The sequence below is a fragment of the Gopherus evgoodei genome, chromosome 2, assembly GCF_007399415.2.
Source record: "Gopherus evgoodei ecotype Sinaloan lineage chromosome 2, rGopEvg1_v1.p, whole genome shotgun sequence".
Taxonomy (NCBI): domain Eukaryota; kingdom Metazoa; phylum Chordata; order Testudines; family Testudinidae; genus Gopherus; species Gopherus evgoodei.
The window spans coordinates 144,717,285-144,743,428 of NC_044323.1; the positions used below are offsets into that span (position 1 = coordinate 144,717,285).

The following is a 26,144-nucleotide window of genomic DNA, read 5'->3' on the forward strand; positions in this document are numbered from 1 at the left end:
ATTTTCTCAACTGCACTGGTAAGCACTCCATTAAGTAAAAACGATTTGTGCTGTAATAAGAATGTCATATTACATCTCTCCAAAAGCTAATATTGTTACAATATTTGTTGAATTTAGGCCAGTAAGAAAATCGGAAGAAATTACACTACACAAATATTCATTCCACCAAATATATGAACGATTTTTCCACTTTAAAAGCTCTGGGAAATATTTCATTGTCAAATAATCTTTGATTTTTCCACAAACAAATCTGTACAATCTAAAACTTGAGGGAGAGTCAGAGAACCAAGATCTCTTGAGGACTTGCTCTGTTCTGTAACCGTTAGACTCTTTATTAGATGACAACTCTTGAGTTTCCTACTTTTTTTTTTATTTTACTTCTAGGAGACACTAGAAATCAACTGACACATGTTAATAAAAACTAGAGGGGCGGTGTGTGTGTGTGTGTGTGTGTGTGTGTGTGCTTGTATTGTGGACAGATATTTTTAGTGATGTCAGTCTGTAATCATTTTGAAGAGGAAATTCACCTTTAAATTAGAAGCAGCAAAGAGTCCTGTGGCACCTTATAGACTAACAGATGTTTTGGAGCATGAGTTTTCGTGGGTGAATACCCACTTCGTCGAATGCATGTAAATTAGACAATCTAATAAACTATAGCTTTGTAATCTGTTAAGGTGCCTTAACAAAAAGGAATTTTTTTTTGTTTAACTTTTTTTTTTCCACATTAATTGCTATAGCTGGGTTAACCTCAGTGGCTTCAATAGGACTTTGGACCAGCAAAACGGAAGCTATACTAGAGGTATTGAAGCCCCAGGTAGTCCTTGCATTTAAGTAGTCCTATTGATTTAAAGTCTAATATTGCAAAATTTTAGTCAGATGACTTAAACTCATTGTATTCTTGAAATAGGACTTGTTTTCCCAGCGGTGCTGCTTCCCACCTTCTTGGTCACAGTTGAAAGATTGTTTTTTTTTTCCCCTCAACAAATGAATGGACACCCAATCTTCTCCGTCTGAAGACTTCCAAAATTTTGGTGAGAAATGCTTGGTTAAATATAGACAGCATAAAAATGGCTGGAGTAAGCACTGTTGTTACAGGAGTAATTGCATTCTCTCCTTCAGCCCGTGTATGTAGATAGCTTCTTGGAGGGGAAGGATTCACAATTCATCTCCCAGAACAGGCTACATAGTTGTAAAAACTGGTTTATTTCTTAAAAATAAATACAAAAATATAAATATAAAACATTGGCAGATAGAATTTGATGAAATGAAGTTGCACAAACTTTTTTTTAAACCAGCTGCATATCACACTTATTAACACCACATGTACATTTTTTTTTAATTTTAATGTACAGAATTGGACATACTTTTTTTTCTTTGCCTTCTTAAAAGCTGCACTTGCAAGGGTAGGACATGTACCTAACAAAAGCGGCTTGTACATGAGGTTGCTTAAGGGAATATCACCCTGTTCAAGCTTCTGAAAATACTTTTACTTACTAAAATGGACAACACTGAATTTCCATAGCTTTGGCTCTTGGAAGGGGATTAAATAAAATGCTGTATATATTCCATGATATCCTACTAGAAAGAATGAATGACAATGAACAAATTAGAAAGAAAACCATTGTGCTGAGTGGCAGGAAAATTTTCTTGAATGTTAAATATTGTTGAGTGGAGAAGGTGCCTGTAAAATTACTTCCTCTCAAATGGACCCTATTGGAGGTTAAGAAATGTCTTTGTCACTTTCTCCTCCACCATACATTTCAGCTAGCTTATTAAACCGAGGGCCCCATTCTCTGAGGTAATCATAGTTTTGGTCTCCTTCAGTAGTACCTGACTCTAAGGAACTCAAGGATTCAGCTATAGAATCATTTCCTTCGTAGGCGTAGGTTGCAAGTGAATCATATGGCGGTGCAGAGGGATCAGTATCATGCTCCTTTAGCCTTTGGTTAATGAAATCTCGGACATCTGTATTATTTGGTGCTGAAGGAGTCCTCCGTGGTATAAATAATGTTTCAGGAATAATATCTCGTCGAAGCTTCTTATCTTCAATAGCTGCAGGATTTCTCAGTGTGCCAATATCAAAAGCTTGAGTGTCTTCCTCTCCACCGCCTTCATCATTGTAACTCACAATGTTGTCTCTGATGTCCTCTTTAGACAGAATCAGAGGCTCTTTCTTTCGCTGCCTCTTCAGAGCAGCAAATAGCACCACAATAACTTAAAAGAAAAAGAAAAAGAAAAAACAGAAGAGCAGATAGATAAACTAAAGATCTCAATTTAACAATTTCTCAGTGGCAAACTCAGCAGACGCAATAGCTTTACTTTACCTACATTTTACCAACTAAACTTAAGAGACCCTGAAACAGCAATGACTCCATCCTGTTTTTTGATCTCCTTACCGTGTATTGTGTAAAACCTCTCTTGTGCTTCACACAGGATGCACTGAGAATAAGATCTTTTCTGTATCTTTGAATAGGGACATTGGTTTGGTCTGAAAATGGCCAGGTCTACTTTGATGGTGAGGGAGACTATTTTTGCAAGTTTCAAGCAGACTGCTCAAACTGTGCTTGAGTTACAGTTAATTAAATATTACTTTGAAAATCATAAAATTCAATCTTGGTATGCTTCCACTCCAAACAGCTCCTTTCTGATTACTTCATGTAAAGTTAAACATTTGTGAACTAGTGCACAGGAATCTACTTGACAAGAATATATCATCACGATACTGCTGACTATGGCTCTACTGTAATGGTGATTTTGTGTGAGAAATAGTGTGTTTCTGTTTTATGGCTGGTTGCAGTTAGAGAGAACATAGGTGTCATTTTTTATTGTTTGTAGTGAACACATATTCTTTTAGTATAAGAAAGAGGAACTCCTTCTAATGAACCTGGAATTTAAATTACCTTGTTTCTATCTCCCTTACAAAACCACACTTACTTGAACACATATTATACTATATAAATATGAAGTATAATTGTTTCAGTCCGCTGCCCTCATGGAAGGACCAAATACTGTCTAGACCATCCATGATAGACAGATATGAAAACTATTAACCTCAGTGAGCTTTTGCTCAGACTCTTAGTTGCCAAGGTATTTGTGAATCAACCAGTTTTAATGGATACAAGTAATATGACTGCAGTCAACTCATAAATGGGACCTAATAAGTAAAGCTGGTTCAATTACTTTTTTTTTCAGTCAGAAAGTGTGTCTTCCTCTAATGCTATATTTTTTTCTTCAGGAAAAATACTATTTTTGACCAAAAAATTAAATTTTCTGATTGGAAAAAATAAATTGTTTTGAATCAGCATTTCAAAATAAAATGATTTTGGTATTTTCAGGTTTTCCCCTCCCTCTATTCCACTGGAAAAATAAGCTGGTGAAAACCACTCTCTAAATATTTGCAGTTGGAAAAACACTTTCTTTCATTTTTAACTTTAATACTTTCATGAACTGGAAGTGCATAGAAGAGCTACGCACACACCTGTTCTGATATTAATTTTAATACTAGCATAAAGTGTGCTGGTTTCACACCATCTTTTCAAGTGAAGGGAAAAAATGGAGAAAGAAATCTAACAATACTCAATTATTTTTGTTTTCAAAAAGTGAACCTCTGGAAATTATTTCAAAATGTCTTGTAGAAAACAGACATTTAAATGGGGAAATTTAGCCCCTGGGATAACAATGCCATTTCACAACTAAAGAGTAGAATCCTAATTCTAAAAGATAAGCACCTTCTGTGATATGTGCTGAGAAATTACAGTTATAATCCTGTATGATAGCCACTTGAGTAAAACTAGCAGGATTTGACCCCATGTGTGACACTGCCACACCAGGTGCCAGCTGATGCCAAAGCACCAGGTCAATTCAGTTTTGTATTAGTATAGATCAAAGTGATTGTATAAGAGTGTATTTGGTGTTTAAACTGCATTAAAACAAGTGGGATGTTACCTGCATTGTTTTCACTTACCTGTATCCCATTATAGATTCATAGACTCATAGACTTTAAGGCCAGAAGGGACCATTATGATCATCTAGTCTGACCTTCTGCACAATGCAGGCCACTGAATCTCACCCATCCATTTCTATAACAAACCCCTAACCTATGTCTGAGTTATTGAAGTCCTCAAATTGTGGTTTGAAGACCTCAAGCTTCAGAGAATCCTCCAGCAAGTGACCTATGCCCCATGCTGCCGAGGAAAGCGAAAAATCTTGCTATGAGTTTGATTGTTTAGTGAGAGAGACTGTTTTATGATTAATCATGAGGTATCTCCCTTTTTTCCTTTTGGCAACAAGAGGGACGAAACACTATGACAGAACAGTGAGCAAAACTTATTCTGTCAATGCTCAGGCAGTACCCATTCTGTGGGCTAAAAACAGCAAATCAGCTTCCAAGCCTGCCAGCCTGCCACATGTCACAGCAGTGTCCTATTACTGTCTGTCTGCTCTCATTCCCATCTCTGCACTTTTCATCTGTCCCCCCTATTTAACTGATTTCTGATTCCTGGTGGTCCCACCCCTCCCCTGAAGGGGATGTCATTCATGTTTCTGTAATGAGTTCACCTTGGAGGCCCCAACTCTCCTGAGAAACTGAAATGTACTAGCAAATATTTTACATGGTTTATATCCCTCTAACTAAATAACCCATCAACCAAGGAAGAAGCCTTGTGAATGCAAATGAAGAACTTTAACAGAAAAGTGTTAATTTCAAAGCAAGTGGTCATTGTGTGTATGATCAGAGATCAAAGACTCAAAATGCATTCCTCACTCTCCGTCATCAAAGGAAAAGCCTACATAGGTAGTGACTGCGTCATCTTGTTTTCTGTGAGAAGAAGTTATAAATATGGATTTAAGGAAAGGTCTCTGGACTGTTTGAATTCTTATGGGGAAGTATGCCAGATGCAAACCGGAGATCCTCAGAGATAATCTGGGTACCCTGAAAATACTTTTGGGACATAAGCAGTTTATTACATCACTGCCATCATTTGGAATTATAAACCGTGACTCACTTATACATACATTTTACCTGCTTTAATCTCTTAACGCTCTCTTCTTTTGGTTAGTTTACTATAGAATTGGCTACCAGTGTTATCTTTGGTGAAAAATCTAGAGTATCCATTGATCTGGGGTGAGTGAGTGGTCTCTCAGGACTGGGAGCAACCTGATGTGATTATTTTTTGTTCGTGACCTTTTATCGTGAAGTCCAGTTTGTGTGGGTGGCAAGATAGACTGGAGAGTCTGTCTGTGACTCCATGGTAAGACTGGTATAGTGATCCAGGAGTTCACCTATGATAATGATTTGGTGAAATCTATTTATAGAACACACCACCAGCTTGGGGTGTCTGCCCTGAGATAGGCACTCACAGTTGTGAACCACTCCAGACAGCGCAACACCATGCACATATGCAATTTGCATGGCCGTACTGCAGAGAATCCCAAACTATAACTCATTAATGGTTCTTTGTGTCAACTTTGAAATAAGGTCATATCAGTAAGCATGTTTGTTTACTGATGTAGTCCTATGAATAACTTTGAAATAAGGTCATATTAATTTCTCTCAGAATGAGGTTTGGTGCTGCAAGTAACAGTATTTCTGACTCTAAACTCTAACAGCTTTTGCGCTGTGCCACACAAAATTACATATATCTCAAACAAAAATATGATACCAATAAATACAGAACAACTCCAGCAACATAATATAGTCTTATTAAAATGTTAAGTAAAGAATCAAATATTTAAAATTATTTCCTTGATTATCATACAGACTAAAATAATCAATTGTCTTCCTGGCCATTGCTGCCATGGGGGGACCGGACTAGTTCCTTCCCTCCTGCCCCTCTTCAGCAATACTTAGCAAGGATGCTGGCTCTAGACACCAGTTTGAATCTTAAAACCAGTTCCTAAATTTAAAGCTAGGTTAATGCACACATCAGCATGAATCTAAATTTAATGAACAACTTGCGACAGCTGCTCTTTTCATAGGTCCTGGACTGCAACCCATGAACTACATCTCAGCTAATCTACTTTTCTGTCCTCACCAGCAGATCGGTAACGACCCTGGAAAGTCAGGTTACCCACCCTAAGATCCAAGCATAGGTGGCTTGTGCAGGGGCGGCTCTAGATATTTTGCCGCCCCAAGCATGGCACGCAGGCTGCCTTCGGCGGCTTGCCTGAGGGAGGTCCCTGGTCCCGCGGATTCGGTGGCACGCCTGCGGGAGGTCCGCCGAAGCCGCGGGACCAGAGACCCTCCGCAAGCATGGCGCCAAAGGCAACCTGCCTGCCGCCCTCGCGGCAACCGGCAGAGCGCCCCTCGTGGCTTGCCACCCCAAGCATACGCTTGGCGTGCTGGTGCCTAGAGCCGCCCCTGGGCTTGTGTTACTTACAAATGAGAGGTTGTTCTCTAAAAAGTGACTCTAAAACAATATCATATGATTGCGAGCTTGCCATATCCCATGACAGCAGTTTCAAATAAAGCATCTTTTTATTTATAAAGAGCTTTAAAAAACAACCACCACCAGCAATAACAAAAATCTGCTAGCCCTGGAAACTCATCTGTGGCTATGAGACCTAAACTGTGTTGTTTTATTCTCACAAATGAGCACCCATTACTACAGTGCATGGTGTCCTCAGTTACACTATGCAACCAGTTTGACTTCAGGGAGTTGCACAAGTGTAACTGATTGGAACATGACAATACATTCTTGCTGGTGATGCACAAGGAGGAGTATAATCCAAGTCCTGCTCTCAAACACCTGAAGGTGGTAAGTAGTAATAAGACAAAACACTTACTTTTGTCAAAATAAGCAACTCTCACTATGAGGTCAGGGAGCTGATTTGTTGAGTAAAAATTATTTTTCTGAGTTACAACATACATCAGTTTTTGACTCCTGACTAGATACCCATCTGGTGAGGAGTTAGAAATCATAATGAAAACAAATTCAGAGCAGAGACATTTGCCTTATCTTCACAGACAAGGTCAGCTCCAAGACTGCTGCACTGGGTAGCATATTATGGGGAGGAGGTGAGCAACCCTCAGTGGTGAAAGAACAGGTTAAGGACTTGTGATACAGCATGGCCAGAGGGCAGCAGGAGAGGGTTAGAAGGGAGCCTTATTCCCTGTAAGGGGAAGAAAGTTTGCTATAGATTAACTAGAGCACTGGAAGCCAATTAGAGGACCTGAAGCCAATTAGAGCACCTGCATTCAGTCAGATGATAAAAACTCCTGCTTCAATCAGACAGTGTGGGAGTTGGAGCAGAAAGGATTGGTATTGGAGCAGAGAACAGTTTGAAGGAGTTGGAGCAGAGAAGATTGGTGTTGGAACAGAGAACAGTTTGAATGGAAGCAGAGGAAAGTTTGGAGGAGTGCTGTGGTGGGCTAAGAAGTCCAAGACCCTAGGTAAGGGGCACCTGGCTTGTGCAGAGGGGGGACAGGAAGCCCCCACAAGCTGAAGGGCAGGGGAGGGAAGTAGCCCAGGGGAAGGAACCGCCAGTTCAAGTGGTTCACCACTATCCTCAGGGCCCTGGGCTGGGATCTGGAGTAGAGGACATGCCCAGGTCCCTCCCTTTCCGCTCCCCTCCTCAAGGACACTAGTGGGGCAATTACTATTCCAATTCAGGGGCAATAAATGGCACCCTGAACCCACTCCAAAGAAGAGAAAGCATGAGACCCATCATAATAGTGCTGGCAATTTGCCACACATGGTGTCAGGAATGGGATTTGCGTGCTGGGGACTTAAACCAGGGGTAGGCAAAACCCTCCCATCCTTAAGATGGATGACGTGGTCAAGGCCCTAATACAAGCCACTGCGGCCCAGCAGGAGGCTACCTGGGTCCAAGCAACCGCCCAACAAGAGGTGACTCGGATGCAGCAGGAGACTAATCATCTGTTGATGAGTCAGGTTGCCAAGGACTGAGCCCTGCTGAAAGACCTGGTGAACCAGATGAAGGCCCTTATAGAACTGAACTGCAACTGTGAAGGGACCCAGACCATATGGGCCAGCCATTGCCTACAGAAAATGACACAGGAAGATGATGTGGAGGCATACCTCCTGGCTTTTGAAAGAGCAGCCCTGCGGGAGGCCTGGCACCAAGATCAGTGGTCTAGTATCTTTGCCCCATTCCTGTGTGGGGAGGCCCAGAAGGTCTATTGCGATATGGCCACAGAGACTGCAGCAGATTACCCTCAGCTGAAGGCAGAGATCCTGGCCAGATCTGGAGTAATGACGGCATTGCGAGCCCAGACATTCCATGAGTGGCAGTATATGGAGGACAAGACACCCTGATCACAATTGTTTGACCTGATCCACCTAACTCGGAAATGGCTGCGCCCTGAGGCCCTCAGCTCTGAGAAGATGATGGAGGTCCTGGTACTGGACCGGTATATGAGGGGGCTACCACCAGGTCTCTGGGCTTGGGATGGCCAGAATGACCCCTCCACCTATGATGAGTTGGTCTCCCTCGTGGAAAGATAGCTGGCAGCTTGCGAACTGTTCCAGACCCCAGGCAGGGAGGCATGGCAATCCAGGAAGCCAACCCAAAACCCAAGACCCTGGGCTGTTGAGAACTACAGGAGAACTGTAACAGAGAGGAAAGACACTGAGGAATGGCCCAAGGCCAAGAAGGGACCTGGGGGGTTGGGAAGAGAGGTGGGGGACTGGCCAAATAGCCCCAGGCAGAGGGTGACAACGAGAATAAGGGGGCGGTGTTATGAATTTGGGGAATTGGGGCATATAGCAGCCTAATGCCCCAACAGGGAAGAACCTATGCAGTGTAATCTGGGGGATTACGGGGAGCAATGTGGTCTAATCGGCCTGGTAGGGGTCACAATGACCTCACATGGGTATACAAGATCAGTAAAAATGAATGGTATTAAGACCATAGCATTCATAGATTCTGAGAGTGCTGTCACGCTGGTCTCGAGGAAGTTGGTGGGGTGAGACCAACTAACCCGGGCCAAAATCACAGGGGTAACGTGCGTTCATGGCACCGTGAATTTTTACCCCACAATGCTGGTGCAGATTGAGATCCAGGGGAATACAACCAGGGTGACTTCAGGGGTGGTCCCCAAGCTCCCCTACCTTGTCTAAACTGGTAGGGACTTCCCTGCGTTTGAGAGCTTACTTACCCCAATAGAGCCAGAGGAGGGTAGCAACCCCCAGGCTGAGACGGAGGCACCTACACATAGCCTCACCCCAATGGTTGCCGAATTTGCTCCAGAGTTATTCTCATCCCCTGGGAAACCCCAAAAGTCTAGGCGAGAAAAGAGGGCAGATAAAAGATTAGGGACCAGGATTCTAGCAGAGAATCAAAAAACTTCCCTTGTGGGTTGGCGAACCCACTCAGGAGGCCAGGAGATAATTCAGGCCAGGGAGGACTCAGAGGCAGTTCCTAGCCCAAGTAGGAGCAACCCAGGGGGAAGAGTAGAAATAGGCCCTCTGGAATTAGGTCAGATTGGTACTGCACGTGAGAATTTTGGGCAGGACCAGGCCAATGATCTGCTATATGCGAATGTGAGGGAGGAGGTAGTGGAAGTAAATGGCGTACCTGTGGAAGGAAAGATCAAAGGCCCAAGGCCATATTATGTGCTCAAACGCGATCTCTTGTACAGGATAGAGCAAATACAAGGGGAAGAAGTAGAGCAACTCTTAGTCCCAAGGAAACACACAAGGGCAGTACTAGAGTTAGCTCATAGTCATCTGTTTGGGGGACATCTAAGAGTAGACAAGACACTGGATAGAGTCCTAAGAAGGTTTTATTGGCCAGTGATATGTGCAGAAGTCCAGCGCTATTGTGCCTCCTGCCCTGAATGCCAGTTGCATAGCCCACGACCTTACTTGCGGGCCCCATTAGTACCTTTGTCTATTATTGAAGTCCCTTTCGAGAGGATAGCCATGGACATAGTGGGCCCACTGGAAAGATCGGCACGGGGCCACCGAAACGTACTAGTCATCCTTGACTACGCCATGCGGTATCCAGAAGCCATTCCTTTAAGGAACTCCACATCCAAGGCAATAGCAAAAGAACTACTACAGGTTTTTGCCAGAGTGGGCATCCCTAAGGAGATCCTGACAGACCAAGGAACTCCATTCATGTCAAAATTAATGAAGGACTTATGTGCCCTAGTCCGCATCCAGGCTATATGGACCTCAGTCTACCATCCACAAACAGATGGACTGGTCGAGCAGTTTAATCATACCCTTAAAAGTATGATCCGGAAGGTGGTAGCACAGGATGGAAAAGACTGGTATACCCTTCTAGTGTATCTAATGTTTGCTATACGGGAAGTCCCCCAGGTGTCCACTGGTTTCTCTCCCTTTGAACTACTATATGGACACCACCCACGCGGGATATTAGATATCGCCAAGGAAGATTGTGAAGAACAACCTAATCCAGGAAAGAATGTCATTGAGCACGTAAGCGAATAACTTGAGTAACCCCTATAGTACGAGAACATTTGGAAAAAGCACAAGATGCCCAGCGGACATATTACAAACGTCGGGTGAAAGTACAGAGATTTCAGCCGGTGGAATGGGTGATGGTGCTAGTGCTGACAGCAGAAAGCAAACTCCTAGCCAGCTGGCATGGACCATATGAGATAGTGGAAGCCATTGGGGAGGTGGACTATAAGGTCAGACAACCAGACCGCCAAAAGCCAGAGCAAATCTACCACGTCAACTTACTGAAGCCCTGGCGTGACCGAGAGACGTGTCTGGTCATTCGAGGAGCTCCACCCCAGACAGACGACCCACAGGGGCAGGTAAAGATATCTCCTGAATTAACCCCAGAACAACGAACAGAGGTCATTGAGATGATCCACCAGAATCAGGACATGTTCTGTACACAACCGGGCCGTACGACACTGGTCCAACATCATATTGTCACCAGCCCCGGAGTAAGGGTGACGATAAGACCATACCAAATACCGGAAGCTAAAAGGGAAGAAATTAAGACGGAAGTGAAGAAGATGCTGGAACTCAGGGTTATTGAAGAATCCCACAGTCAGTGGTCCAGCCCTATCGTCCTAGTCCCCAAGTCTGATGGCACCCTGAGGTTTTGCAATGACTTCTGGAAATTGAATGAAGTATCCCAATTCGATGCCTATCCGATACCATGCATTGACGAACTAGTTGATCAGTTAGGCAAGGCCTGATACCTAACCACTCTGGATTTGACCAAAGGATACTGGCAAATTCCCCTGGCCAAGAATGCCAAGGAAAAGACTGTCTTCTCTACACCCGATGGCCTGTTTCAATACACTGTCCTCCCTTTCAGACTCCATAGGGTACCTGCAACATTCCAACGACTTATGGATAAGTTACAGTGACTCCATGCCAAGTATGCCGCCACTTATCTAGACGACATAGTCATCCATAGCCCTGACTGGGAAATGCACCTAGAAAAAGTAGAAGCAGTGCTAGATGCCCTGCAGAAGGCTGACCTCACTGCTAACCCTCTCAAGTGCATGATAGGACTAGCTGAGGCCAGATACCTCGGGTATGTAGTAAGGAGAGGTTTGGTGAAACCCCAGTGGAACAAAGTGGAGGCAATACAAGGTTGGCCTCGACTAGTCAGCAAAAAGCAGGTCAGAGTATTTCTAGGGATAGCAGGATACTATTGGAGATTCATCCCTCATTTTGCCACAAGAGCAGGGCCATTGACAGATCTGATAAAAGCTCGAGGCCCCGAGATAGTAAAGTGGACTGATACGACAGAAGAAGCATTTGCAGATTTAAGGACAGCCCTATGCTGCCATCCAGTACTCATAGCCCCAGACTTCGAGAAGGAATTCATCTTACAAACAGACGCCTCGGAAGTAGGCTAGGAGCCGTCCTTTCACAGATGTACCTCAGTCGGAAACTCCTCCCCAGAGAACAAAAGTATGCTGTTGTTGAAAAGGAATGTCTGGCGGTAAAATGGGCTATGGAGCCTCTCCGCTACTATCTACTGGGGTGGTGGTTTACCCTCGTGACAGACCACACCCTGCTCCAGTGGATGCACAGGAACAAGGAGAAGAACGCAAGAGTGACTAGGTGGTTCCTATCCCTGCAGCCCTTCCATTTCCGGGTACAGCATAGGGCTGGAAGCCAACATGGCAATGCTGATGGCCCCTCGCGACAACACTGCCTCTCATCCCAAGTAGCCCAGCCCCATGGTGTTGAGTGGTGTGGGGGGGGTGGATATGTGATACAGCATGGCCAGAGGGCAGCAGGAGAGGGTTAGAAGGAAGCCTTATTCCCTGTAAGGGGAAGAAAGTTTGCTATAGATTAACTAGAGCACTGGAAGCCAATTAGAGCACCTGCAGTCAGTCAGATGATAAAAACTCCTGCTTCAATCAGACAGTGTGGGAGTTGGAGCAGAAAGGATTGGTATTGGAGCAGAGAACAGTTTGAAGGAGTTGGAGCAGAGAAGATTGGTGTTGGAACAGAGAACAGTTTGAATGGAAGCAGAGGAAAGTTTGGAGGAGTGCTGTGGTGGGCTAAGAAGTCCAAGACCCTAGGAAAGGGGCACCAGGCTTGTGCAGAGGGGGGACAGGAAGCCCCCCAAAAGCTGAAGGGCAGGAGAGGGAAGTAGCCCAGGGGAAGAAACTGCCAATTCAAGTGGTTCACCACTATCCTCAGGGCCCCTCCTCAAGGACACTAGTGGAGCAATTAATATTCCAATTCAGGGGCAAGAAATGGCGCCCTGAACCCCCCCTCGGCCCCCAAAAAAAGAAAGGGCAAGACCCATCATAATAGTGCTGGCAATTTGCCACAGACTATTTAGGAAAGCTGGACATGCACAAGTTCGAGTCCAGATCTAATGCATCCGAAGGTGCTGAGGGAGTTGGCTGATGTGATTGCAGAGCCATTAGCCATTATCTTTGAAAACTCATGCTGATGTCCCGGACAATTAGAAAAAGGCTAATGTAGTGCCCATCTTTAAAAAGGGAAGAAGGAGAATCTGGGGAACTACAGATCATTCAGCCTCACCTCAGTCCCTGGAAAAATCATGGAGCGGGTCCTCAAGGAATCCATTTTGAAGCACTTGGAGAAGAAGAAGGTGATCAGGAACAGTCAACATGGATTCACCAAGGGCAAGTCATGCCTGACCAACCTGATGGCCTTTTACGATGAGATAACTGGCTCCGTGAATATGGGGAAAGTGGTGAACGTGATATATCTTGACTTTAGCAAAGCTTTTGATACAGTCTCCCACAGTATACTTGTCAGCAAGTTAAAAAAGTGTGGATGGATGAATGGATTATAAAGTGGAGAAAAAACTGGATAGATCGTCAGGCTCAATGGGTAGTGATCAACGGCTCAATGTCTAGTTGGCAGTTGGTATTAAGCAGAGTGTCTCAGTGTCCTGGGGATGGTTTTGTTCAATATTTTCATTAATGATCTGGATGATAGGATGGAATGAACCCTCAGCAAGTTTGTGGATGACACTAAGCTGGGGGGCAAAGGTAGATATGCTGGAGGGTAGAGATAGGGTCCAAAGTGACCTAGACAAATTGGAGGATTGGGCCAAAAGAAATCTGAGGTTCAGCAAGGACAGGTGCAGAATCCTGCACTTAGGACAGAAGAATACCATGCATTGCTAGGGGATCGGTGCCAACTGGCAGTTCTGCAGAAAAGTACCTGGGGATTATGGTGGATGAGAAGCTGGATATATGTCAATAGCATACCCTTGCTGCCAAGAAGGCTAAGGGCATATTGGGCTGCATTAGTAGGATCACTGCAAGCAGATTGAGGGAAGTGATTATTCCCCTCTATTCAGCACTGGTGAGGCCACATCTGGAGTATTGTGTCCAATTTTGGGCCTCTCACTACAGAAAGGAGGTGGACAAAATGGAGAGAGTCCAGCAGAGGGCAATAAAAATGATTAGGGGGCTGGGGCACATGAGTTATGAGGAGAGGCTGGAGTAACTGGGTTTATTTAGTCTGCAGAAGAGAAGAATAATGGGGGTTTCCAAAGAGGATGGAGCTAGGCTGTTCAAAGTGGTGGCAGATGACAGAACAAGGAGCAATGGTCTCAAGTTGCAGTGGGGGAGGTCTAGGTTGGATATTAGGAAAAACTATTTCACTAGGTGGGTGATGAAGCACTGGAATGGATTACCTAGGGTGGTGGACTGTTTTTAAGGCCTGGCTTGACAAAACTCTGACTGGGATGATTTAGTTGCTGTTGGTCCTGATTTGAGCAGGGGGTTGGACTAGATGACCACCTGAGGTCCTTTCCAACCCTAATCTATGATTCTATGAAGATAACCGCTGAAATTCAGTGTTCTGCCTAATGCAGATCAACTGAGTGGCCAATCATATGCCTACTTGGGCACCCCTATTCCCACCTTTGCAGCCTTTCTCAAATGCACTCCTCAAGTGGCAGTGCCCCTCTTTCCAAATGTTTTAACACTACAGGCCCAACTGTGTTTGTTGAGATCTGTAAGAAATTTGCCTTTAATAAGCTGCTACTGGCATGCCTCCAAAAGTGACTCAAAAAAAGTTTCTTCAAACAAAAAGTAGGGCTGTCAAGTAATCGCAGTTAACTCATGCAATTAACTCAAAAATTAATCAAGATTAATCACACTTTTAAAACTACAGAATTCCAATTGAAATTTATTAAATATTTTTGGATGTTTTCTACATTTTCAAATATATTGATTTCACTTTATATTATTATTTTTATTACAAATATTTGCACTGTAAAAATGATAAAAGAAATTGTATTGTATTTTTCAATTCACCTGTAGTGAAATTTCTTTCTGTGAAAGTGCAACTTACAAATGAAATATTTTTTGTTACATAACTGCACTCAGAAAACCAAAACAATGTAAAACTTTAGAACCTACAAGTACGCTCAGTCCTACTCCTTGTTCAGCTAATCGCTAAGACAAATAAGTTTGTTTACATTTACTGGACATAATGCTGCCCGCTTCTTAGTTACAGTGTCACCTGAAAGTGAGAACAGGTGTTTGCATGGCACTTTTGTAGCCAGCATTGCAAGGTATGTACTTGTCAAATATGCTACACATTCGTATGCCACTTCCTGCTTTGGATCCCATTCCACAGAACATGCTTCCATGCTGATTACGCACGTTAAAAAAATGTGTTAATTAAATTTGTGACTGAACTCCTTGGGGAGAATTATATTTCTCCTGCTCTGTGTTTTACCCACATTTTGCCATATATTTAATGTTATAGCAGTGTCAGATGATGACCCAGTAAATGTTGTTAGTTTTAAAAACACTTTCACTGCAGATTTGAGAAAACACAAAGAAGGTACCAATGTGAGATTTTGAAAGATGGCTACAGCACTCGACCCAAGGTTTAAGAAACTGAAGTGCCTTCCAAAATCTGAGGGGGATGAGGTGTGGAACATGCTTTCAGAAGCCTTAAAAGAGCAACACTCTGATGTGGAAACCAGAGAAGTGAACTACCAAAAAAGAAAATCAACTTTCTGCTAGTGGCATCTGACTCAGTTAATGAAAATGAATTTGCATTGATTCACACTGCTTTGGATTGTTATCGAGCAGAACCCGTCATCAGTATGGACGCATGTCCTCTGTAATGGTGGTTGAAGCATGAAGGGACATATGAATCTTTAGTGCATCTGCCATGTAAATATCTTGCGACACCAGCTACAACAGTGCCATGCAAACACTTGTTGTCTCTTTTCAGCTGACACTGTAAACAAGAGGCAGCATTATTTCCTGCAAATGTAAACAAACTTGTTTATCTGAGTGATTGGTTGAACAAGTTAGACTGAGTGGACTTGTAGGTTCTAAAGTTTTACATTGTTTTATACTTAGGTGAAGTTTTTTTTTAAATATAATTCTACATTTGTAAGATCAGTTATACAAATGATGTTGTGCAAGCTCTTTACTAGGTGAACTGAAAAATACTACTACTTTTGTTTTTTACTGTGCAAATATTTTTAATAAAAATAATAATATAAAGTGAGCTCTATATACTTTGTATTCTGTGTAGTAATTGAAATCAGTATATTTGAAAATGTAGAAAACATCCAAAGTATTTAAATAATTGTATTCTATTATTCTTTAATAATGCAATTAAACACGATTAATTTTTTTAATCGCTTGACAGCCCTAAAAAAAGTATTGTTTATTCAATAAAAGATACATAACTAGCAAGGAGAAGGTTTTAAACAAGTGTGTGTATACATCTTGTCACCTAAACTTTACTCTTTCCTTGGCAGTTTCCACTTAGCTCACTAAGTGAGGACTAAGAGTCTGTACCAACAAATTCCATGTATGACATGATAGCAGGGGATCAGGCTCTAACCTATTGCACTGAACTGAATCAATGAAAGTTACTCTGATGTACCAGTGTTAAGGGCAAAATTTGGCCCTTTACATAATATTTCCTGAGCTTTTTTCATGTGCATGAGAGAACTAAAAAAAGGTACATCTATTATCAATACAACACACCAGACACGTATTTTTATATCATAAGCATATTATGTATTTTGAGGCATTCCATGGCAAAGTAAATAAAGTTTACATAAAATATCATTGGTCATGGGCTAGGCTTTTTGTGTGTGTTCTCATGGAAAACACACTGAAATTGTCACCTTTACTTCATCCCTTTGGAAACAAAGCACTTGAGGAGCGTCCTGGCCTTCATTTAGTTCTCACAAGATCTACTGGTTTCAGGGGGTAAACTCCACCAGTTCATAGAGAAAGGAACACTGCTTCTCTACGAACGGTGAATCACTACACGAACTTAAAATGAAAAATATTGATAACTTTTCTTGGCTCTCACAACCATTTCTAGTACATTTCCTATTAGAAAGTGGCATAGATGACGGTTTCACATGGATAAAGGGGTAAAAGTGTCTCAAATTATTTATCTGCTTAAAAGTACATTTTACAATTCTCTGCCAGTAAATGCCAAAAACTGAAGTCTCAGTTCATTGATTTGACTTTGCTACGTAATTCAACCCTCTTAGCCATTTTTAAGGGAACAACTTCACTGTAAGTATATAGGTGAGGCTATTTGCATATTGAAATTTGTTGAAACAATTTAACAACCTGAGATTTTTCATTCTTAGTCACCTAGATGTTTTATTACATCTAAGTTCATCATAGCATAAACTGTTTCCACTGTATTACAGTAGTTTTTGAATCTTGTATCACAAAACAGAATCACTAACATTTCAAAACTAAGTAGCTTCCCATTGGTCAGGCCCGTATTAGTTCATTTGGGAAAAGATGCGTTTTTCTATAACTTACCTAGAAGTATAATGATGCAGAGGAGAATAGCAATTAGAGCACCAGTGCTCAGGCCAGCAGGAAGGAGCAAGGCCTCAGCATTACAGGACTGCATGTTACCACGGTTGTCACAGGTGCACACTCGAATTGTCAGAGTGCCAGTGCTACTCTGGATTGGGTAGTCATTGTCCGATATCACCACTGGCAGGAAATAGGTGCTTATTTCATGTCTACTGAAGCCATTTCTTCTTGTCAAAATTCTGGCAGTGTTATCTATATCAGATAAAAATAATTATATATATTACTAATGTGTAATATATAACTATAAAATTCATGTATCAGAGGGGTAGCCATGTTAGTCTAGATCTGTAAAAAGCAACAGAGTCCTGTGGCACCTTATAGACTAACAGAAGTATTGGAACTTCAGCTTTCGTGGGTGAATACCCACTTTGTCAAATGCAAAATTCATAGTATATATAATATACACAAACATTTTTTATCAGAGTTTTTGGTTCACTATGTTATTCAGGAAAATGCACTTCCTTAATATCTGACATCAGGCTTTTTTCTACTGGCATTTCAACTTGACCAAAAGGCTGCTTCGCCTCTTTCTTCCCCTCAACATGCTGTTGTCCAATGCATTGTATTCCTCAATATCTCAATCTGAAATTTGATTGGGTCAGTGATTAACAAAGGCATTCAGAAAATCAAAATGCATTACTGTTTTCCTAAACAGTTTAGACACGTGAATGTACTCCAGATACTGTGTATGTGTAAAGTAGTACAGTCTTATGCTGTTATTAATCTGTAATGTAAACAGTAGCATTAAGTGCTGTGCAAATAGCCTCCCTGCAAGTCAGAGATGCCAGGAGGGCTGCTGCTCTTTCTACTAATACAGGACAAAAATACAAAAACAAGCAATAAGGGCAAATGTTTCCTCTTTGATCAGAATTGTCAGTCTCTGCTAGATAAGCATTATCTGTACTGCCAGCTGACTTCCCGTTGAAGTTAATGAGTGAAACTCATTTACAAAAAGTGTAGAATATCATTAGAAATGGATAAGATATATTTTCTTAGAGACTATCCTCTGCATAGGCAGGATCTATTCCCCAGGATATATCCCCTATTAAAATATTGCACTTGGTTTGAGCTAGAAGACTGAGAGAAGTGAAGAACATTCTATTGTATGCATTCTAGAATGTTTCTTTACAGTTCCTTCCATCTGATGTCACCCTTGTTTCACTTCTTTTTATGCTGGCTGATTTCATAATTCTAACACAAACCAAACAGACTATGGATGAGTGCTCATGTCCCATTTCCCCAACAAAAGTCAAACTCTTAAAAGCTTTTTCTGGCAACAGTCAGAAAAAAAAAGACAAATAAATAAAAAGAAACCCAAACTGGCTATCCACTTGGAGTCATCAGCCTCATTCAGCTTTACAAAGGAGCAAAGACAGAAGACTATGAAGCGAGTCCCTTTGGTCAAGCTTCCTCTGCTCCCATTCTCCCCTCATTGCCCTCCCTCCTCAAAAAATCAGGCATTAGATTAGCCTCTGCTATACACTGCCTCTGACCCACAACCCAAATATTTAGATCCTGTTCTTGCCATGTTATTCTCTGTTGCTCTCCCTTCACCTGTTGTTACAGACTCTCCATTGTTTGTACATAAGCCAGAGGAACTTTTCTCAGTTGTGGTGCCTGGGGGTGCAGTAGGCCGTGGAGGCTTACTAAACGTAGAATGATTTTTCTTTTCTTTTGAGTCTAGGATTCTGTGAGCTTAAACTGAAACTGACAAGGTGAATTAAGATTATATAAAATGAAATCTTCTGTATGTCGAGGACAGCTGACAATCTTTTGGGGACAGTAGGCATTTACCTACCTCCAAACTATCTTCTAAGTTAAGCCTCTACCATTCCCCATTTATGGCTTATCTCTACAGAGCATACGTTAATTCATTTATGTCCAGATAAGGGGCTTAATGATGAGATCAGATCAATGCCATTTGTTTTTGAATGTGAATAGATTAAGTAAACCTCCAATGATTACAGGTCTGTGTCCTTTATATAACTTCAGTGAATTTTTATTTTGGTTATGGTGTATTAAATGTATCTATAGACTACATATAGTGGTTATATCCATGTCACAGACAGCATTTATCATGACCCTTCAACTGCCTCATCTACTCAACACTGGGACTACTTAAATATCCCAGACTCCTGAGCAGCTTCATTACAGTTTAAGGTACAATGTCCTGTGACCCAGGGGACACACAAACAATTTGATACTATCAGAATGGAGAAGATTCCTAACTACCCAAAAAAGGAAAATGCTGCTCCTTGCCTTAGAAAGACCCCCAGATATCAGGTTTCAGTGCTATTTTCAAAGTCACCTAGTGGATTAGGACACCAGTTCCCATGAATTTCAATAGCAATTGTGCAGCTAGTCTTCTAAGCAGTTTTAAAAACCTGAAATTGTAGCATTCAGATTTCAAAGTCTGATATCTTCAGACCTGTCTCATCGCTCCTTGTGCTCCCATATCTCTTCTAATTAGATTGTAAACTTCTTGATGCAGGGTCTGTCTGTACAGAGCCTATCATTATGGGTCCCTGCTCTATGATTGGGGCTGCTAGGCACCACCATCTTCTAGAGCTAAAACCAAATGTTGTGTCCCCATTTGGGAAACTGTTTTAATAATAGAAATAAATAAGAGCTGATGAGGACTCAGCAGTCTTGATTCACACTCTGAACTTCTTTCTAGTTTTAGATACAGTGCAGGTTAACATGACTCTCTTGATTGTTCCTTGAGGTTCAGTTTATAACAATCCCCAAACCAAAAGATGACAAAATCACTATGTTTTAAAAACATGTAAAGCCACCAAATGCAACTGAAATCCTGATCCAGATTTACTTCAACATAAACTTACATTTGGGGTTTGTAAAATATTTAAATCTTTACTCTTCTTTTAAAATAAAGGAAATTATTTCCATCAAATTGTTGATACCCAGTTTTCCATCATATATATCGTAAGTGTTACTATGGACAAGAAGAAAGGGTCATAAGCGCAGTAAGCTTATAGGCAACTCCACAGTAGCAACATTAATTTTGTCTGCTATCTGTATGAGGTTCAGTGGCCCGTGAAAGCCAAGTCCTTTGTTCCAGTTAACAGGTCTTAACTTTTACAAACACAAGTTCAAATGTTTCAGAAAAATACCTGTAATAAGTTAGGAATTAAAGATAAATCTTATACCATGGGCAAGCTCTGTATTTTACCTTCATTATCTTGAACAGTAAAGTTTGAGTTAACAGCAGCTAAACTGAAGAAAAATTTTTGTCCTCCAAGGGGGTCATCTTTGTCTACTGCACTTATGGTCTGTATTAGCTGCAGACAAGGAAAAACAAAAATAACCAGGCATTGTGATATAGTTATCTGGTTACTTCAAGGAACAGTGCCAGCTTTAAAAAAAAATCCATATTTATAAAACAAACTATGGTATAAATAATACCATCTAATATAATAACTAATCAAATGTACCTTTCGTCATATATGCTGCTTGTTTTCCTGATGAAGTGAAAAAAATAAAGCAGTAAGTAACCTAGCTCATTGGTCCAGAGTTTGGATTCCAAACACTGCAAAGCAAAGTTTAAACCCAGTATTTATAAAATCAAAATGACCACCTCCCCATAATATTCTGAACTACCCACCTTTGCCCCTTACATGTTTCTCTGTATATTTTTAGCAAGTATATACAATAGCAATTCAGATTAAATTAATACACTTAAAACTTATACAAAGAATTGGCCAAAATCTTTGACAGGAAAATATCAATTTCAAAACAAAAATATTCATTACAGTTCAAACTGAAATTTGTATTTCGTTTAAATGTTTGAAAACTGAAAATAATATGAATGTTTTAGTTTCCTCCCCCCACCACATTGAAGGTAATTTTTTTCATTATCTCCTTTTTCCTCCTACTCTCTTTTCCAAAGTTGAAGAAGTGTTGAAAAGTTAGATTGACAACAGCAAAAATAAAACACTAACTCTGCCACTGTAAATCTTCCAAATCTGAGGAAACTGCAAGAGGAAGAGGGGTTAAAAGAAGATGAGGGAAACAAAAACTATTCAATGTCAAACACTGCAAAACAGAAACCACTTTGAAACTTCTAAATTTGTAATGAAATTCATTTGTCCATTTCTCAGCACAGAAAATCATGTAAATTAAGAGTTTATGAGGGAAAAATTGTTTACCATGACTCTCAAACATTCTAGTCAAAATGCTAAAACACATACACCTCTATTGCCCCTAGCTGGGATCTGAGATCCTGGGTAGATCTCATAACTTAGGCTGCATCAGAGTACTTGGGATGCAGACTTTCAAAGAAAGCCTGTTGTCGACATTGCAGGAAGTAGTGGTGATTCCCTGCCATTTTTTCTATGTAAATATGCAGTGAACCTGTGTAGTTTGTCATTGAAACTTACTGGCCGTTAGCTATGCCAAGTGCCATCTCTTAGATGTAAACCTGAGATCTTTGCTGCTTCATCACACAGCCTTGGTTACTACTCTATGCTGATGGTTACCAGAACTACCTCTCCACTCACTAACATCTCGCCTTCAATGTTCCATTGTCTACTCAAGCTCAACTTGGCAAAAACTGAAGTTTCTTCTAGAATCCTCCCCATATCCTCCCGACTCCATTACTGTTATCAGCTATATAATCCAACCTGATCCATAAGCCTGCAATCTACCTGTCATTTTTGACATCTCTCCTGTGACATACTAAATCCTGCTTTGTCTCTCTAGAATTTCCAAAATGCATCTGTTTTCTTCATTCCTAACATTAAAACTCTTGTAAAGTAATATCATCCTTTGCCTCAGCAATGGTAACCTCCTCTCTGTGGCCTTCCAAACATTCGTCTAACTACCCATTTCTCTCCTCCAGTCATTTCGAACTGCAAAGGTAAAACTCTTTCACATTGAAAGCTTAGGCTCTCCCTCTCTCAATTGTGTTCCTTTATCCTTCTCTAAAGACCCTCCCACCCTCACTTTCCAGGCCATTGGGAGCTGTGGGAAGCAGCAGGCAGCACATCCCTCAGCCTGCACCACTTCCTGCAGCCCCCATTGGCCTGGGACGGTGAACCGCGGCCAGTGGGAGCCGCGATCAGCCGAACCTGCGGAAATGGTAGGTAAATAAACTGGCCCAGCCCGCCAGGGTGCTTACCTGGCGGGCTGCTTGCCAAAGGTTGCTGATCCCTGGCTTAGGCTAAAGGAAAAAAAACATGTTTCAAAAAACTTTGTTTCTGACAATAGGCAAACTCAACAGGACAGTGAAATTTGGCTTGAGATACTTCTACATATATACATTATATGATGGGACACTGGCATATAATATCCCTACTGATTTAGGATCTTACATTCCGTTCATACTACACACACAGACACACACTTTTCCTGTATATAACCTCCTTCTTAGTAAAGAATCCTAATGTTTTCCAAGCAATAGGGATGACTCACCATCAGTGAGGTACAGCTATGTCTTAAATGGAATACCGCAAGCATTCTGTGTCAACAAGGCTTCTAAACAAGATGTAGGAGGCTGAATTAAACCAGACAAAATATTAATGGGAATTTTAGGAGGGCATCATCCTGAGCCAGGTTCAGTTTGCTGAGGACTAACTCCTTGATTATTTTAAAATGTGTCATGGGATCTTTAGTGACAAGCAGTCAGGCACTTGGTTGTACACTTGATCTGAATGGCAACACCTTCAGCAGAACTAGGGTGACCAGAGGTCCTGATTTTGGTCTTTTTCTTATATAGGCTCCTATTACCCTCAGGGCTCGCTCTAGGTTTTTTGCTGCCCCAAGCAAAAAAAAATGTGGCTCTTCCCCCCACCCGCCCCTGTTTTTTGTTCTGGCTTTTACACAAATTTGCACTTTGCAGTTTTGTTCTGACTGTTTAAACTTAAAAAAAAATGAAAACAGAGAATTTGTAGTTAGTGAAATAAAACAATTTCCTACTAGTGTAATTTTAACATTGAATTTTAACAAAAACACAACTACAAACAATTTGAGTTCAACTATACACTGTAATGAAAAATAATTTATATGAAATTAATTTTTGTGGTTTTTATACTTGCGTAGTCTTTTAATAAGTCAGTGAAATCTAAATTTTTTGCAATAGTACCTTCAATTGAAATTAATGCGAGTCCTGACAAATGATTTTGAGACATGGTGGCCCTCAAATAATTTTTTAGTAATTTCAGTTTTGAAAAACTGTGCTCACCAGAAGCCACTGATACTGGTAATGTTAAAAGAATGTGTAATGCTATAGCAGTGTTTGGAGTGAAAAAATCATTTCTTGCTATAAATTCTTATACTTTTAGAGGAGAAGTTTTAGGACATATTAGCACAGATAAAGCTGTTAATTCATCATACGATACTACTGCATCAATGTCAGCAGCATTATCAGTACTGAGCGCTAAATATAGGTCTTGGCAGTGCTTTATGAGGTCTTCTTTGAAAAACTGATTTTTAACATTTCCAATATCATATAAAAATTCAAAAGTTTCATAATGACCATGCAACTGACAAAATCTTTCTTCAGTAGAAGTTATAGCTACATCCAAAATACAATAGGAACATTCAACTTTAAACCTTTCGTTTGTATCGAGAACAGGATCATCATGAGCCTCATAACAAAACGGTCTTGTTTTATTTCCGAGGATGAATGGATTGTTGAGGTGCAAACGTTGGTTCAAAATCAAGATCCTCTGCTATTGTAGTGCTTCTTTGACAGTTTCTTCAAATCCTTCATCTGAATGGTATTTTTTTAAATATTCCGAAGTTTTATTCAAAATCGTCTTTTCCTCGGATATGTCTATGGTTATGTTCTGCATACATTTGCTGGTCAAATTAATTTGATTTAGAATATTATGCCAAATAACCGTGCAACATGAAAATTGAAACTGCATCATTTTCTGAGCCAATGTTTCAGCTTTATGTCAAAATGAAGGATCATACGACAAGTCCTGGCTTATTTCAAACAGTGCATGGTAAATCTCTCCTGATGAATATCGGAATGGTTTAATAGCGTCTATCCTGCTTTCCCATCTAGTTTGACTTAGAGGTTTAAGTGTGAGTTTTTGTACAAGATACTTCTTCAAGACTGCCCAACGGTGTGTAGAAGCACTAAAAAAGTTGTAAATTGCTTGCACTGTGATAAAATATGAAACAGCATCTTTAGATGATTTGACGGCATCACTGACAACCAGATTGAGCGAATGTACATGGCAAGGAATGAAAAAAGCTCAATTATTTAAATTCAATATTCTTTGCTGTACACCTGCATGTCGTCCTCGCATCTTTGAGCCGTTATTGTACCCTTGGCCGCATATATTTTCTAAAGGAATTCCACAGTGTTCCAATCTCTGTAGAATTACGTCTGTGAGGGCTTTCCCAGTAGTTTCATTCACTGATATAAATTCTAGAAAGTGTTCACAAATTTTCACTTCTGCATTTTCATCAGTTTTCAGAAACCGTAAGACTATTGACATTTGCTCAGTTTTGCTCAGATCTTGAGTACAATCAACTATAATTGAGTAATATTTGGCATGTTTCAAAGTCGATAAAATTTCATTATGCATTCCATTAGAAATTAATTCTATTATCTCATTTTGTGTATTTTTACCCAAATAATGGGTGTGAATCTCTCCATCTTTCACTCTTCATACATGCTCAGCCATAACATTATCAAATTTTGCCAATAACTCAATCAATTTTAAGAAATTTCCATGGTTATTTTCATATAAAATATCTGAAGATCCACAGAATGTGAGGCATTGTTCGGCTAGGAAATTAATGATTGCCAGTAAACATTCCAACACTGCTTGCCAACATAGAATTTCTGAATTTAGTTGATGTTGCTGTACCGCATTGATTGTTGTACTGGAACATAGTCTGTTTGACAGCTCAATCCAATTTGTCAATGAACATAAATGATTTATTGATGTTTCATGTTCTTTCAAATACTGATGCAAATTTTGCCAGTCATTAAAACCTGCATTTGTCAGAAGAATGTCTGAGTTACAAAACAGTTTGCAGCAATAACAAAAAACTATATCTTTGGTCTGTGAATACACTAACCATGACCTATTAATTATCCATTTTTCATTGTTTTCTTCATACTGGATGGCATAGATCGATGAGTCAACTCATTAAATGGATATTCAAATGTAGGATCTAATTTTGAAGGACCTTTTTTCACAATAATCATTCACATTGCATCAGTAATTATTGTCGACCATCTACTTGGATCCAATCCTAAGTCAGTCTCTCCACCTTCCAATAATTGTTCTTCAGTTTTAGATCTGGATAACAGTTCTTTGTTTCTGGACTCTTCAGATGATGTAGTAAATCTTTGGATGGATTGTGATTGTTCGTCTTTATCAGTTAGCGAAGATAATCTTTGGTCAGATTGTTGTTCATCTTTATCAGTTGATAAAGGTAATCTTTGGTTTGATTGGTTGATGAATAATCACCTTCAATGCATTGCTTAGAGCTTTTTCCTTGATTGTCAACTTTTGTAAAATACTTTTTTGAAGTACGAGATAGTTTTTCTAATTCTTTTTGCCGTTTTTCTCTTGTTGCCAGTAGGCAGCACTGGAAAGTCATTTTCATTTTTGTCCCGGCATTTTAGCCCTATAACCACTGGCACCGAAGCGAAATGGAAATTAGCGCGAATGGCGCCGATAGAGCAGCACAGTACACACATGTAATCATGATTTGAGTGACCGTGTCACAATGTGACACAATATTTTTCACATTACGCTTCTATTGCACTACTGTACTTGCCATAGGTAAGGTGCTAGTTATTGGGGCGAGAGAGCTCCCCATGAGCTCGGATACACACTGGACCCAGCCCTGCTGGCATTTTCCCAGTGCTGAG

The 26,144-nt window shown here is 40.7% G+C and overlaps 1 protein-coding gene across 1 annotated transcript in view; it reads right to left on the reverse strand.

Annotated features, from left to right (window-relative positions):
• Positions 1 to 1,249: 1,249 nt before the first annotated feature.
• Positions 1,250 to 26,144, reverse strand: part of LOC115646190 (cadherin-10-like) — a 154,455-nt gene continuing 129,560 nt past the window's right edge. Inside the window, 3 exon segments of the mRNA XM_030551750.1 lie at positions 1,250 to 2,214; positions 17,225 to 17,476; positions 20,475 to 20,583. Coding sequence (XP_030407610.1) covers positions 1,721 to 2,214; positions 17,225 to 17,476; positions 20,475 to 20,583 — 855 coding nt within the window. The 3' untranslated portion in view covers positions 1,250 to 1,720.